General features: G+C 45.7%; 2 protein-coding genes across 2 annotated transcripts; one reads left to right on the top strand and one right to left on the bottom strand.

Moving 5' to 3' along the window:
* The first annotated feature begins 1,109 nt into the window (after positions 1-1,109).
* Positions 1,110-2,162, top strand: LOC138372587 (LIM domain-binding protein 3-like). Its single transcript, XM_069338071.1, has one exon. It carries the CDS (start codon positions 1,110-1,112, stop codon positions 2,160-2,162), a length of 1,053 nt encoding a protein of 350 aa, XP_069194172.1.
* Positions 2,163-9,995: 7,833 nt separating this feature from the next.
* LOC138372586 (aggrecan core protein-like) lies at positions 9,996-11,368 on the bottom strand. The gene is made up of 2 exons (XM_069338070.1): positions 10,865-11,368; positions 9,996-10,112 (listed from the first exon to the last, which is right to left on the bottom strand). The coding sequence occupies exons 1-2, from the start codon at positions 11,366-11,368 to the stop codon at positions 9,996-9,998; spliced, it is 621 nt and encodes a 206-aa protein (XP_069194171.1).
* Between the last annotated feature and the right edge of the window lie 2,815 nt (positions 11,369-14,183).

The following is a 14,183-nucleotide window of genomic DNA, read 5'->3' as shown; positions in this document are numbered from 1 at the left end:
CACACCGCCATAGTGACAGTATTGGGCAGCGTCACTCATCCTGTGAGTGGACACACCGCCATAGTGACAGTATTGGGCAGCGTCACTCATCCTGTGAGTCGACACACCGCCACAGTGACAGTATTGGGCAGCGTCACTCACCCTGTGAGTGAACACACCGCCATAGTGACAGTATCGGGCAGCGTCACTCACCCTGTGAGTGGACACACCGCCATAGTGACAGTATTGGGCAGTGTCACTCATCCTGTGAGTGGACATACCGCCATAGTGACAGTATTGGGCAGCGTCACTCATCCTGTGAGTGGACATACCGCCATAGCAGCATGTACAACACTCTTCAAAATGAAGAAAACCCGCTGGGTTGTTCATCCTGTCTCTTGTACCCAGACACAGCTGGGACTTGCTTAACTGTCTCAAGTGAACAGCTCCTCAAACAAGAAGATTAACATCTGTCAACCCTTAAAATCTTACGTTATCTTGCGGGTGCAAAATGGGAGAATCTTTTAAGAACAGTATCAATATTTGACAAATAGTGTTTTCCTATCTCGAACAATGTGAAGTTAATTATTTTACACATATTTCTAATGTCTCTCAGGTGTTCACATTCACGTAGATAGTGGATTCTATCACATTCTCTCAGATTAACATTCTCTCGGGTAGTGATCAAGGCGGTGTCCGTCACTCTCATCACAGATTCTGCAACTCCGCTGATCAACTGTTGTTTCCATTCCGAATCTCCTTCCTTATCATTGTCTGACCTGCCTGATGACCTCCCTGCATAGTGTGACCCAACAGGGTGACGGTGCGCCACCCGAACTACACCAGCATTAATGTTTAATGAGTGGTTAGAGCCCGTTGTGGTGCACTTAGCATAGTGTCTACACCGTTGGCTCCGCAGGTGTAGAGCCAACACCACGCGGCCACCTCTGCACGTGGACCTCTCTAGTAAAGAGGCTCGCGTGCTGCTTCACGATTCGTGAAGACATTGTGTAGATTACAATCTTTCTCTTATGTCATCACTAAACAATCGTTAATACCCACATCTACAATCATCCTCCATTATACCAGTACACCAGTATGCTCACACACCAGTATGCCCGCACACCAGTATGCCCGCACACCAGTATGCCCGCACGCCAGTATGTCCGCACGCCAGTATGCCCGCACACCAGTATGCCCGCACACCAGTATGCCCGCACACCAGTATGCCCGCACACCAGTATGCCCGCACACCAGTATACCCCCACACACCAGTATGCCCGCACACCAGTATGCCCGCACACCAGTATGCCCGCACACCAGTATGCCCGCACGCCAGTATGCCCGCACGCCAGTATGCCCGCACACCAGTATGCCCGCACACCAGTATGCCCGCACACCAGTATGCCCGCACACCAGTATGCCCGCACACCAGTATGCCCGCACACCAGTATACCCCCACACACCAGTATGCCCGCACACCAGTATGCCCGCACACCAGTATGCCCGCACACCAGTATGCCCGCACACCAGTATGCCCGCACACCAGTATGCCCGCACACCAGTATGCCCGCACACCAGTATGCCCGCACACCAGTATGCCCGCACGCCAGTATGCCCGCACGCCAGTATGCCCGCACGCCAGTATGCCCGCACGCCAGTATGCCCGCACGCCAGTATGCCCGCACGCCAGTATGCCCGCACGCCATTATGCCCGCACGCCATTATGCCCGCACGCCATTATGCCCGCACGCCATTATGCCCGCACGCCATTATGCCCGCACGCCATTATGCCCGCACGCCATTATGCCCGCACGCCATTATGCCCGCACGCCTGCACACCCGCACACCCGTACGCCCGCACACTCGTATACCCGCACACTCGTATACCCGCACACTCGTATACCCGCACACTCGTATACCCGCACACTCGTATACCCGCACACTCGTATACCCGCACACTCGTATACCCGCACACTCGTATACCCGCACACTCGTATACCCGCACACTCGTATATCCACACACCCGTATATCCACACACCCGTATATCCACACACCCGTATATCCACACACCCGTATATCCACACACCCGTATACCCGCACACCCGTATACCCGCACACGTATATCCGCACACGTATATCCACACACCCATATACCCGCACACCCGTATACCCGCTTTAATCATCAATGATTAATTATCGGTCATCTTGTGCACTCTCCAGGCCATTGTTTCCTCTTTATTATAGTCATGCGTCCCTCCCCCCTCCCTCCCCCCTCCGCTTTTGGGGGTGTTGACACCTTTCTTACCACTTGGGCTGGACGGTACAGCGACGGTCTCGAATCATGCAGGTCGGCGTTCAATCCCCGACCGTCCAAATGGTTGGGGCACCATTCCTTCCCCTCCGTCCCATCCCTAATCCTTATCCTGACCCCTTCCCAGTGCTATATAGTCATAATGACTTGGCGCTTTTCCCTGATAATTCCCTCCCTCCCCTTTCTCCCCCCCCCCCCTCGCCTGTCTCCTGGGGCCAGATTCATGAAAGAACTTACGCAAACACTTACGAACGTGTACATCTTTTCTCAATCTTTGACGGCTTTGGTTACATTTATTAAACAGTTTACAAGCATGAAAACTTCCCATTCAACTGTTGTTATTGTTATAAACAGCCTCCTGGTGCTTCGGAGCTCATTAACTGTTTAATAATTGTAAACAAAGCCGCCAAAGATTGAGAAAAGATGTACAGGTTCGTAAGTGCTTGCGTAAGTGCTTTCGTGAATCTGGTCCCTCGAGGCCCTAACAAAATGTTTGATCTGGTGGTGCATTGCAGTCCCGTGAGGTGTGTGTGGATCCGATGGTCTGTTTGGTTTCCTTTATCATCCTTTGTGGTTAAACACCACCAGTACCCATCCTGTCCTCTTACAAATTATATCTGAATTTGGCCGTTTTCCTGTATGTTGAAAATGGACGTAACTTGAAAATTATAGAAATTTAAAATAAATTTTGGATTTTTTTAACCAAAACAGTAAGTTAAGGGTCCTCTGATAGGAGGGCAGGAAATTCTCCTAAAGTTTCAAAACGCCATGGAAAAACGTTAATTGAAAGTTTCCTCTCCTCAGAAAAACCGAGTAAGCCAGAGGACTCAAACAGAAAACGGCACAGTACATCACTTTCGCGAGCCGATTTCATTTCAAATTATGTCAATTTTTGGCCATAGCGCGCATACGAGCGAAAAGCGACATTATTTTAATATTACTGATTGAGTGGGCACTGTCCAAGAGCAACGTTGGGTCAAAGTTGGTCTTGGCTGTTAGGCATCTGGGCCCAGTATAAATGTCTACGGTCATTTGTGTCAGGGTAAAGGTATGATAGTTACGAAGTAGAGGGGGGGGGGGTTATAGGACAAGGGAGGCAGCCCTCGTGTAGCACACTGTTGTTGTGCTGCTTGAAGCCTGCCAGCCCCGTCTTGCAGGAATGTGATAGACGCCATTGAACCATTACACTGTGTACACGACACACACACTTATGGCCTGTCTTATGCTTATTTTATGTAGCTCCTCGCAAGTAGATGAAACGCTGAGTGCATAGTAGTGTGAGTGCATGTCTGGGGGTGAGGGGGGGTGTCTGGAAGTTGAGGGAGGGAGTGCCTGCCTGCCTGCCTGGGAGTGATGGAGGACGCCAAGTTACCGCCGCCCACAATTCCTCACTACTGATAACACAATGAATATTGGGTTCAGTTGGACAAAACAAGTCCAACTAACGGGCTGAGGAGCGACGGACGCTGCTCTGCATCCTGTCAATCGCTGTGGACCTGAATTACACCATTGGCCTTGTTAATTACACCATTGGCCTCGTTAATTACACTATTCACCGTGTTAATAACCATTGGCCGTGTTAATTACACCATTGGCCGTGTTAATTACACCATTGGCCGTGTTAATTACACCATTGGCCGTGTTAATTACACCATTGGCTGGGTTGATGTGATCTTTGCGCTCGAGAAAATTGGCGGTTGGATTGAACCTTTGTTAATATTTCTGTATGTAAGAGTGGGTGACAGTGCCATGGTCCCCGCCCTCCAGGGACCAGCGTGGACGGTGGGTCGCATGATGTTGGACTTTGGACTAAACTGCTGTATAGTTACGCTGGCTTGCTGCTTTGTAATAATTACCTAAATGATGATGTTTGATTTAAATATAAATGAGTAATGCAAGTCGCACCGGCTCACAAACATTCACGTTTTCTATGCGTGGTCTATAGCTTAGGTTAGGCTCAATTCGCAGCCCGTCCTCTCGAATACTACACTGTATTTTGACGTATAAATCTCCTAACGCCAAAAACTGATGGACTGAAAATCAGAGCGGCTCGCAATATATCGACGTGATATCCTGTTTTGTTTTAGTGGGTCCTAGCGTAGGTTCGGGCACAATAGTACAACATTTTAGTGAGGATGGTGAGTCGAGAGGACGGGTTGCGATGTGATCGTTTTATTACCCCAGTTTCTGGCCGTTGTGGCAGCTGGAGAGGACGGACTGGGTTATCTGTGCTTAGTACAGTGTCTTCTTAAGTAGTGTTGTAATAGTGAGCTTTTGTTAGTGGTTTTTGTGAAGGAAGTTGTCCTCGACCTTCCCTAGGGGGCGGAGTGTCTGGTGCTAGGAGGTAAATCATCTCATTTGCTGTCTTCCCTTCCATTCCCCATTGTATTTCCCGCACAAAGTCCCTCATCCTGTTGTAGTGCCCACGGCTGTCACCTCTGTTCTTCAGTGGGTGTCTTTGTCAACAGTTCCCTCAGCTCACCTGTTCCAGCGGTCTCCAGCTCCTAGAGGCATCCAGTAGGCTAATTTCTCCAACATCTGCGTCAGTTTGGGACAACACCAGGTTTAGTGTTGCTGGTGGATCGTCTCCTCTTACTGGTTCTGTGATGTGTTGCTTTAAGAAGTGTTTGTGTGCCGCGTCTTCCAGTTTTGCTCTCCATGTCTCACCACCCTCGTGGGAGCCATATTTATCCAGTCAATTTCCCAGTGGTTGAAGTCTCCCAGCATTAGAATATCCGCTCTTGTTTCCCCTTGCTACTGTGGTTGCTGCTGCTCGTTGTATCTGCCGTATTCTTCCCTAGGACTTACGGTTATGCAAATAATAATTTTGTTAAAGCATTTTAAATATAGTGTCAGTATAGGTATCATATTTATATTTAGTTAAAAGGATCTTGTGGCAGTATTGTTTGACACAGTATTATTGGTTGTGCAGGACAGAAAATAGAGGAAGGGCAAGAAGTAGGGAAGGAAGGGAAGGAGACACATGAAGTTAGGAAAATATGATAGTAGGAAGGAGGAGTTAACGGCAGAGTAAACTACTGAGGCGTTACCAAGGAGGAAGTTATTAAACTAATAGAAAACTTGAAGCCTAATAAGCACCCCAGGGGCAGACGAAGTGTTTGCCAGGGTACTTAATGAATGTAAACAATAGCTTTGTGAGCCCTTGTATTGCATATTCAATAAATCATCAGACTCTAAGCCATCGTGGAAAGTTTTCAATATGTTATCGATTTAAAAAAAAAGGGATTTAGACCACTTGGGTCGAACTATCCGTTAATTAGCTTAACGTCTAATGTGGCAAATTGTTAGACTCGATAATCGCAAAAGTAATTCGTCTGTATCTTGAAAAACATAAAAGAGTAAATGATCACAAAATTGTTTTGCTAAGAGCCGCTCATGTTTGACACATTTACTCTCAATACTATTTCATAACATTTGAGGAAGTTGAGAGTAGAAAGGATTATGACGCTGTGGAAGCTTAGGAAAGCTCGTGACACAGTGGGTACCTTGAGGTGCTTCCGGGGCTTAGCGTCCCCGCGGCCCGGTCGTCGACCAGGCCTCCTACACAGCAACCCGTTCTCGCACTTTCGTACAGTCAATATTGACTTATTAAATAAGTGCATATGTGACATACTAATTTATTGTGAATATTTTAGTTTACCTTGAAAAGCTTCATAGAAAACACCGACCTCACCTAACTTTCTTAGTATGTTAAGATAAGCATCTTATTGCTTCTTAATTACAATTATTACTTAACCTATTATAGGTATAGGTATTATTACTTAACCTATTATAGGTATAGGTTAAGTAATAATTGTAATTACGAAGCAATAAGATGCTTATCTTAACATACTAAGAAGGTTAGGTAAGGTCAGTGTTTTCTATGAAGCTTTTCAAGGTAAACTAAAATATTCACAATAAATAAGTATGTCACATATGCACTTATTTAATAAGTCAGTGTTGACTGTACGAAAGTGCGAGAACGGGTTGCAGACAGACCAGACCAGGCCTGCCACACGAAAGACTTGTTAAAAAGCTAGAGGCTCGTGGTATTGGGGGTGGTATCTTAAGGGACATTAGGTCATGGTAATACCAAAGGAAAGTGTTTTAGTGTATAGGGAGTTAAGTCAGTGGGAACCGTTGTAAGTGTAGTGCCCCGAGGCTCTGTTCTGAAAACTTTGCTGTTTATCATATATATAAAGGATTTAAATTTAGGATTGAGCACTAATATTTGCAAAAATGCCGACGATACGAAAATTGGGCGGGAAATCAGTTCATGAAATCAATCACTTCAAGGCGATCTAAACCGGGGTTTGAAAGCTCGAAAGATTAGCAGATGTATTGTTGACAAATGTAGGGTCCTAAGGCTAGGTAATGATAAAGTTACAAGATATAACAACATAACAATACAAGAAACTACCGAAGGCTTATAGACCCGTACGAGAACATAAGAACACAAGAACATAAGGATAAAAGAAACTGTAGAAGGCCTATTGGCCCATACGTGGCAGCTCCCATTTATAACCACTCTTATCTCATTCATTTATATGTCTAACCTACGCTTGAAACAATCAAGGGATCCTACGTCTACTATGTTACACGGTAATTGGCTCCACAAATCGACAACTACGTTACCGAACCCCAATGTAAATTAATCTTTGTCAATCTTTCTTCATATGACAGGTTTCTAATTTGTGGGATTAACTGTCATCCTACGCTGGACGCGTTCTAGTGAATTTATATCCCTTCTATAGTACGGCGACCAAAACTGAACTGTATAATCTAAATGGGGCCTAACCAGAGCAAGATACAGCTGAAGAATAATACCAGGTACACTGCAGAAGGCAGTGTACCCAGTGTCAAACTATTCATGGGGGAATTGTGTAAAATCCTGGTTTGTGTCTCGGAGAGGCTGCAGGATCCAAGTAAGTTCAGTAGAACTTCTGGTTGCAATTCTTTTGACCATGTCGTAGCTCAGTCGATTAAGGCAGCGCCTGGGATGCTCTCGGACGTAGGTTCGAATCCTCGTCACTGCCCTTGTGGATTTGTTCAATAATACCAAGTGTTTTATTACTAACGCTTCTAGGAATAAATCCCAGTGTCCTATTTGCCTTATTACAAATATTTATGCAGTGATTTGTTGGATTGAACCTTTGTTAATATTCCCGTATGTAAGAGTGAGTTACAGTGGGTTCTTGCCAGTCATAATTCCCCCCAGATCCCTTTCACAGTCCGACTCCGCAGTCTCAACACCATCTAGCTCGTATCTTGTAACTCGATCATCATTACCTAGCCTCAAAGCCTTGCCCGGTAATTGGGTCCACAAAGCCATAACCCTGTTACAGAACCAGTATTTACCCAGGTCTTTCATAAATTTAAACATATCCAATTTATATTCATTCTTTCGTGTTCTATTTTTTGTTGTAGTATACATACATACACCTAGGAACCTATCTATATACACCCGGGAACTTACCTATACACACACCTGGGAACCTAGCTAGCTACACACCCGGGGAACCTAGCTAGCTACACACCCGGAGAACCTAGCTAGCTACACACCCGGGAACCTAGCTAGCTACACACCCGGAGAACCTAGCTAGCTACACCCGGAGAACCTAGCTAGCTACACACTCGGGGAACCTAGCTAGCTACACACACGGGGAACCTAGCTAGCTACACACCCGGGGAACCTAGCTAGCTACACACCCGGAGAACCTAGCTAGCTACACACCCGGGGAACCTAGCTAGCTACACACCCGGAGAACCTAGCTAGCTACACACCCGGAGAACCTAGCTAGCTACACACCCGGGGAACCTAGCTAGCTACACACCCGGGGAACCTAGCTAGCTACACACCCGGGGAACCTAGCTAGCTACACACCCGGGGAACCTAGCTAGCTACACACCCGGGGAACCTAGCTAGCTACACACCCGGGGAACCTAGCTAGCTACACACCCGGGGAACCTAGCTAGCTACACACCCGGGGAACCTAGCTAGCTACACACCCGGGGAACCTAGCTAGCTACACACCCGGGGAACCTAGCTAGCTACACACCCGGAGAACCTAGCTAGCTACACACCCGGGAACCTAGCTAGCTACACACCCGGAGAACCTAGCTAGCTACACACCCGGGGAACCTAGCTAGCTACACACACGGGGAACCTAGCTAGCTACACACCCGGAGAACCTAGCTAGCTACACACCCGGAGAACCTAGCTAGCTACACACCCGGGGAACCTAGCTAGCTACACACCCGGGGAACCTAGCTAGCTACACACCCGGGGAACCTAGCTAGCTACACACCCGGAGAACCTAGCTAGCTACACACCCGGGGAACCTAGCTAGCTACACACCCGGAGAACCTAGCTAGCTACACACCCGGAGAACCTAGCTAGCTACACACCCGGGGAACCTAGCTAGCTACACACCCGGAGAACCTTGCTAGCTACACACCCGGGGAACCTAGCTAGCTACACACCCGGAGAACCTAGCTAGCTACACACCCGGAGAACCTAGCTAGCTACACACCCGGGGAACCTAGCTAGCTACACACCCGGGGAACCTAGCTAGCTACACACCCGGGGAACCTAGCTAGCTACACACCCGGGGAACCTAGCTAGCTACACACCCGGGGAACCTAGCTAGCTACACACCCGGGGAACCTAGCTAGCTACACACCCGGGGAACCTAGCTAGCTACACACCCGGAGAACCTAGCTAGCTACACACCCGGGGAACCTAGCTAGCTACACACCCGGGGAACCTAGCTAGCTACACACCCGGAGAACCTAGCTAGCTACACACCCGGAGAACCTAGCTAGCTACACACCCGGGGAACCTAGCTAGCTACACACCCGGGGAACCTAGCTAGCTACACACCCGGGGAACCTAGCTAGCTACACACCCGGGGAACCTAGCTAGCTACACACCCGGGGAACCTAGCTAGCTACACACCCGGGGAACCTAGCTAGCTACACACCCGGGTATTCACCGGGGACCGAGACAGACAGGTCGAGGTAGTGGAGGTCACACCACCGTATCCGCGTCTCAAACTGTCAGCTTTAGTTATGTATGAGGCACTGGGGCTAATTAACATATTCGGCCTCTACGAATTTGCATAATATACAGGAGATAACCCTAGCGCCCAGTATGATAAACACCCATAATACACATCCCGCAAGTGATCCTTTAACTCAATTAAATACTGGGCCATGTTAAAATTGCTCCACTTGATTATTATGAGTAAAATTAGTATGCATCATCAACCCATGCTTTGGTGGAGCACTCTGAGGGCGTTACCCCCTAGCGTCCTGCTCCCCCTAGTGCTCCCTGGGGTAACCCTGGGGGACAGGGGGTAAGGGGAGGAGGGGTGTAACCCATCCCCCTGGGTCTCAATCCCTCGTAGTGGGCGTTGAATTTGTCCACGCCCTTTGATCATGCTGGAATTTGCTCCCTGTCCGCGGTGGTGGTGATGCTGGCTGCCAGCCGCTGCTCGCTGGGGGACGCCTGGCTTGGTACTCCTCAGTTCAGTAGCTGCAGCTTCACCTCCAGATCTTGATACCGAGGGTGTCAAGATCCCGGACTCGTTGGTACCGAGGGTGTCAAGATCCTGGACTCGTTGGTACCGAGGGTGTCAAGATCCTGGACTCGTTGGTACCGAGGGTGTCAAGATCCTGGACTCCTTGATACCGAGGGTGTCAAGATCCTGGACTCCTTGATACCGAGGGTGTCAAGATCCTGGACTCCTTGATACCGATTTGATTTTGATTGTTGCCGCCGAAGGCGGCTAGTTTATTGTGCACCCCATACTCATCCTGTGAGCGGTAGCGCAAAAGCATTACAGAGGGCACAAAAGGTCTTTATCAGACCTCATCTTAGATTATTACATAAACAATTTCTTCAATCCTTCACACCTTATAGATACAATGTCAGCTAGTTACAGAGAAAGTGCTATTACAAGAGCTACATATTTACAGTAAGTCATCATACATTAATGGTAGGTCTTGTCGTTAATACATAATAGTTTGGCCAATGGGGATATTACAGAGTCATAGGGGAGCTTCTGTTTATTATTAGTCCTCACAATACACTACTTGTTTCTGAATCTCATATGTCGTTCATCTACTGGAAGCAAAATGTGGGTACAGTGCAAGGATTTCAGGTAATTTATCCATGGTAATAAGATAGGTTGCCATATCATACAGAGTGAGCTTAGATTTATCTCTAAAAGGCTCAATTTTACTACAATCCAAGATATAGTGTTCGAGTGTGTGTCCCTGCCTATGTCCACACACTTTACACTTTACTTCATCTAGATCCCTATACAAGCCGAACTGCCAGAGATACTTGTAGCCAAGTCTTATACGAGCTGTGACAACATCTGTTAGTCTACTGACTTTGTTACTTGCCCCATACACATGTTTTACTTCACACATTTCATTGTGATGAACAATGGACCTACTAGTTCCAGTTTGCACAGTTCTACTTTCTTCAAATCCATCTAGGAGTTCTCGTCTAATGACACTTTTAAGGGACCTATTTGATAACTCAAGATTCCATTCAATACCCTGTGAACACCTGACGCCACCGTGCCCACCCTGTGAACACCTGACGCCACCATGCCCACCCTGTGAACACCTGACGCCACCGTGCCCACCTTGTGAACACCTGACGCCACCGTGCCCACCCTGTGAACACCTGACGCCACCGTGCCCACCCTGTGAACACCTGACGCCACCGTGCCCACCCTGTGAACACCTGACGCCACCGTGCCCACCCTGTGAACACCTGACGCCACCGTGCCCACCCTGTGAACACCTGACGCCACCGTGCCCACCTTGTGAACACCTGACGCCACCGTGCCCACCCTGTGAACACCTGACGCCACCGTGCCCACCTTGTGAACACCTGACGCCACCGTGCCCACCCTGTGAACACCTGACGCCACCGTGCCCACCCTGTGAACACCTGACGCCACCATGCCCACCCTGTGAACACCTGACGCCACCATGCCCACCCTGTGAACACCTGACGCCACCGTGCCCACCTTGTGAACACCTGACGCCACCATGCCCACCCTGTGAACACCTGACGCCACCGTGCCCACCTTGTGAACACCTGACGCCACCACCCTACTACCGCTACTACCCGAGATGCTTTCGGGGCTTACCGTCTCCGCGGCCCGGTCGTCAACCAGGCCTCCTCGTTGCTAGGCTGTTGGAAGCGGCTGCTCGCAGCCTTCCAAAACTTATACTACAATAATGTCGCTACATTATAATAAACTGGAACCAGCAAAATACCCAATAAAGTACTGAACTCAATAACTCCAACAAAAGTTAAGAAACAGTGTACCTTTACAAGCACAGCAGTGTACACGCAAGTGGGATTAGCTGCTGTGGGATTAGTTGAGAGGCAGGATCAAAGAGCCGAAGCTTAACCCCCGCAAGCACAAACAGGTGAGTACAAGCCGAGTATTAGTGCAAGCATAGTAGTGAACGTACGCAGGCACAGCAGTGACCGTGCACAAGAATGTAGGTTTTACAGAAAAAAAACTTGCACACACTGTGTTAGGTTAAACAACTGGACCAAATGAAACACTTTTTATATACAACTTGTCAAAAAAGTTTGAAATCGAACTAGTTTTCATTTATTGCATATTTTTGGCATATTTGGAACTAACGCCCTTTTCAACTTTAATCTGTTAAATAAATTTTACATTACCCAAGGTAAATTCAGTTAAGAGTTTTACCTATATTTTTACTCTTGGTATTTTTTTTCGTATTAGGCTTAAGGACTATCAACCTCGGGAGGGTTATATTAGGAACACAACCATTGTTTACTGACCAACCTGAAAGAATACGTTAGACCTGATCATTGTCCTGGACTAAACTCTCAATGTATATACACTGAGAAGCAGAGTATATACAACTCTGTGTATACATTCTTGTATAATTTCTTTACATTTATTAATTAATGTTCCTATCGCAAATGTTATTAATTCCCTACAATATATTCATATATAAGTGTTAAGCAGCGACACTTCTTACCATACCATTATCAGTATAAATACTGTTAGATTTCACTACTTTCTGTATTTGGTATTTCAGTTTGTAATTACAGTATTTATGAAAAAATTGTTTGAAACAATCATAATTTTAAGTTTTAGAATTATTGCAATCTTTACATAAGTTGAACTATTTGTTTAATTTATTACATTTCATGCCACAAAGTCAGTACACCATAACTTAGAACGGCCTTATCTAAATCTAATGCACGTTAGATTAGAGATGTTACCATTAGATATATCTAGAATGCTGTTTAGTTTTGGGTCAAAGACCAATCAACACAGGGTTATTAAGGCCTTCACAAGAGCCTATGATCAATCAGATTAATTTGGTCTTGAACATAATTCATTACTTAAATATACTGTATGAACCGAGAATTAGTGGTTCTTTATTGCATCTTAGACCTCTGTGATTCTCTTAGCTTATGTTCTCGCACAAATTATGTTTATTTATAAATATACGTGATAAAACAGTACACTACAAAAGTTACCGAGCTTGTTCTTAGTTTATGTTTGGCATTATTTAATGTATTACAAAAGTGGCATGTCCGGCGCACCCACGCCTGGGAACCACTGGTGGGTTGTGTCTGACGCAACACTGCAGCACGAGGCTCTTATTTTCTAGCCCATTTTTTTGGTAGTACTTATAATAACGATGAGGACCATAGTATATATACCGATGTACAACGAAATTAGAAATCTGAACTATTGAGTTGGACAAATAGGAAAACTATTTTTTACTTGGGTTTGCAAAGACAAACCTAACCTAACCTTCCTTGGTCAAAACGATATCTGAGGCCTAATACAGTACATGTGTGCTATACCAGGCCTAGGAATATTTCAGTTAGTTTTTAGCTTCATTTATTTTAAAAGAATTCATTACTAGTCAGTATACTACTATCTAAACAGGAGGATGGCTTCCATTTTCACTACTACAGTACTAATACTTCTATGTAACGATGCAATGTTTTTATTTCAAATTATTATTATTTAATTAATATTTATATTTTAATTATTCATGCTGGAAAAATATTTACAGTAACAATTTCAATTCGGAAATATAGTATTCTCCATTTTCGGCAGAACATAAAAATCAAGAAAACTGCAAAAGGCCTATTGGCCCACATGTGGCATCTCCTATGTATATCCACCCCCCAACACTTCCTCACATACGGCCATTTTGCCCACGCTGGGAGGGAAGCGAAAAGGGTGGTTGAGGGAAAACACAATCATGTAAACTATCAAGTAGTAGTTTACATGATAGTTTACCCTATTAATATGGGATTAGCTATATATATATAGCTAAAAAAAATGCTGGATGGTTAGGTTGCACAACCTGCCTGCCATCCTAGGCTACATACTTTGGGATTGAGGCGTTGGATTTCTAGGTAGCTTATCTGAAGCCTGTGTCATGTGGGTGACCAGGTCTGTTGTTCTCTGGATTAAGTGTGTGCTTCTCTTTTGGAGTTTTACATCTACATCATTCAACAAAGTTGTTGTTATTGAACATGTCAACGTTGGCTAGCCTTGCTAGTGATGTTTACAATTCTGCTGTTACATATATATATATATATATATATATATATATATATATATATATATATATATATATATATATATATATATATATATATATATATATATCAAATGTCTCTATGTAGTAATATTACTAAAACAATTTTACTATATTTTAAAATAAAATAAAAATATTTTATGCCAGTGATGTTATAAAAATTTTGCTGTTACCGTACATGGAAAATCTGGCAAGGTATTGGTGATAAACCTGTCGTGTTCAGACTTTTTAAACAAGAATTTGAAATAT

Source organism: Procambarus clarkii, chromosome 39 (genome assembly GCF_040958095.1).
Source record: "Procambarus clarkii isolate CNS0578487 chromosome 39, FALCON_Pclarkii_2.0, whole genome shotgun sequence".
Taxonomy (NCBI): domain Eukaryota; kingdom Metazoa; phylum Arthropoda; class Malacostraca; order Decapoda; family Cambaridae; genus Procambarus; species Procambarus clarkii.
This window is presented reverse-complemented; position numbering and strand designations above follow the sequence as displayed.

Coding starts and splice junctions, on each gene's coding strand:
- LOC138372587 (XM_069338071.1), top strand. CDS start 1,110: ATGCCCGCACACCAGTATGCCCGCACGCCAGTATGTCCGCACGCCAGT.
- LOC138372586 (XM_069338070.1), bottom strand. CDS start 11,368: ATGGTGGCGTCAGGTGTTCACAAGGTGGGCACGGTGGCGTCAGGTGTT. Junction 10,113..10,864: donor TGGCGTCAGGTGTTCACAGG/GTATTGAATGGA, acceptor TACCGCTCACAG/GATGAGTATGGGGTGCACAA.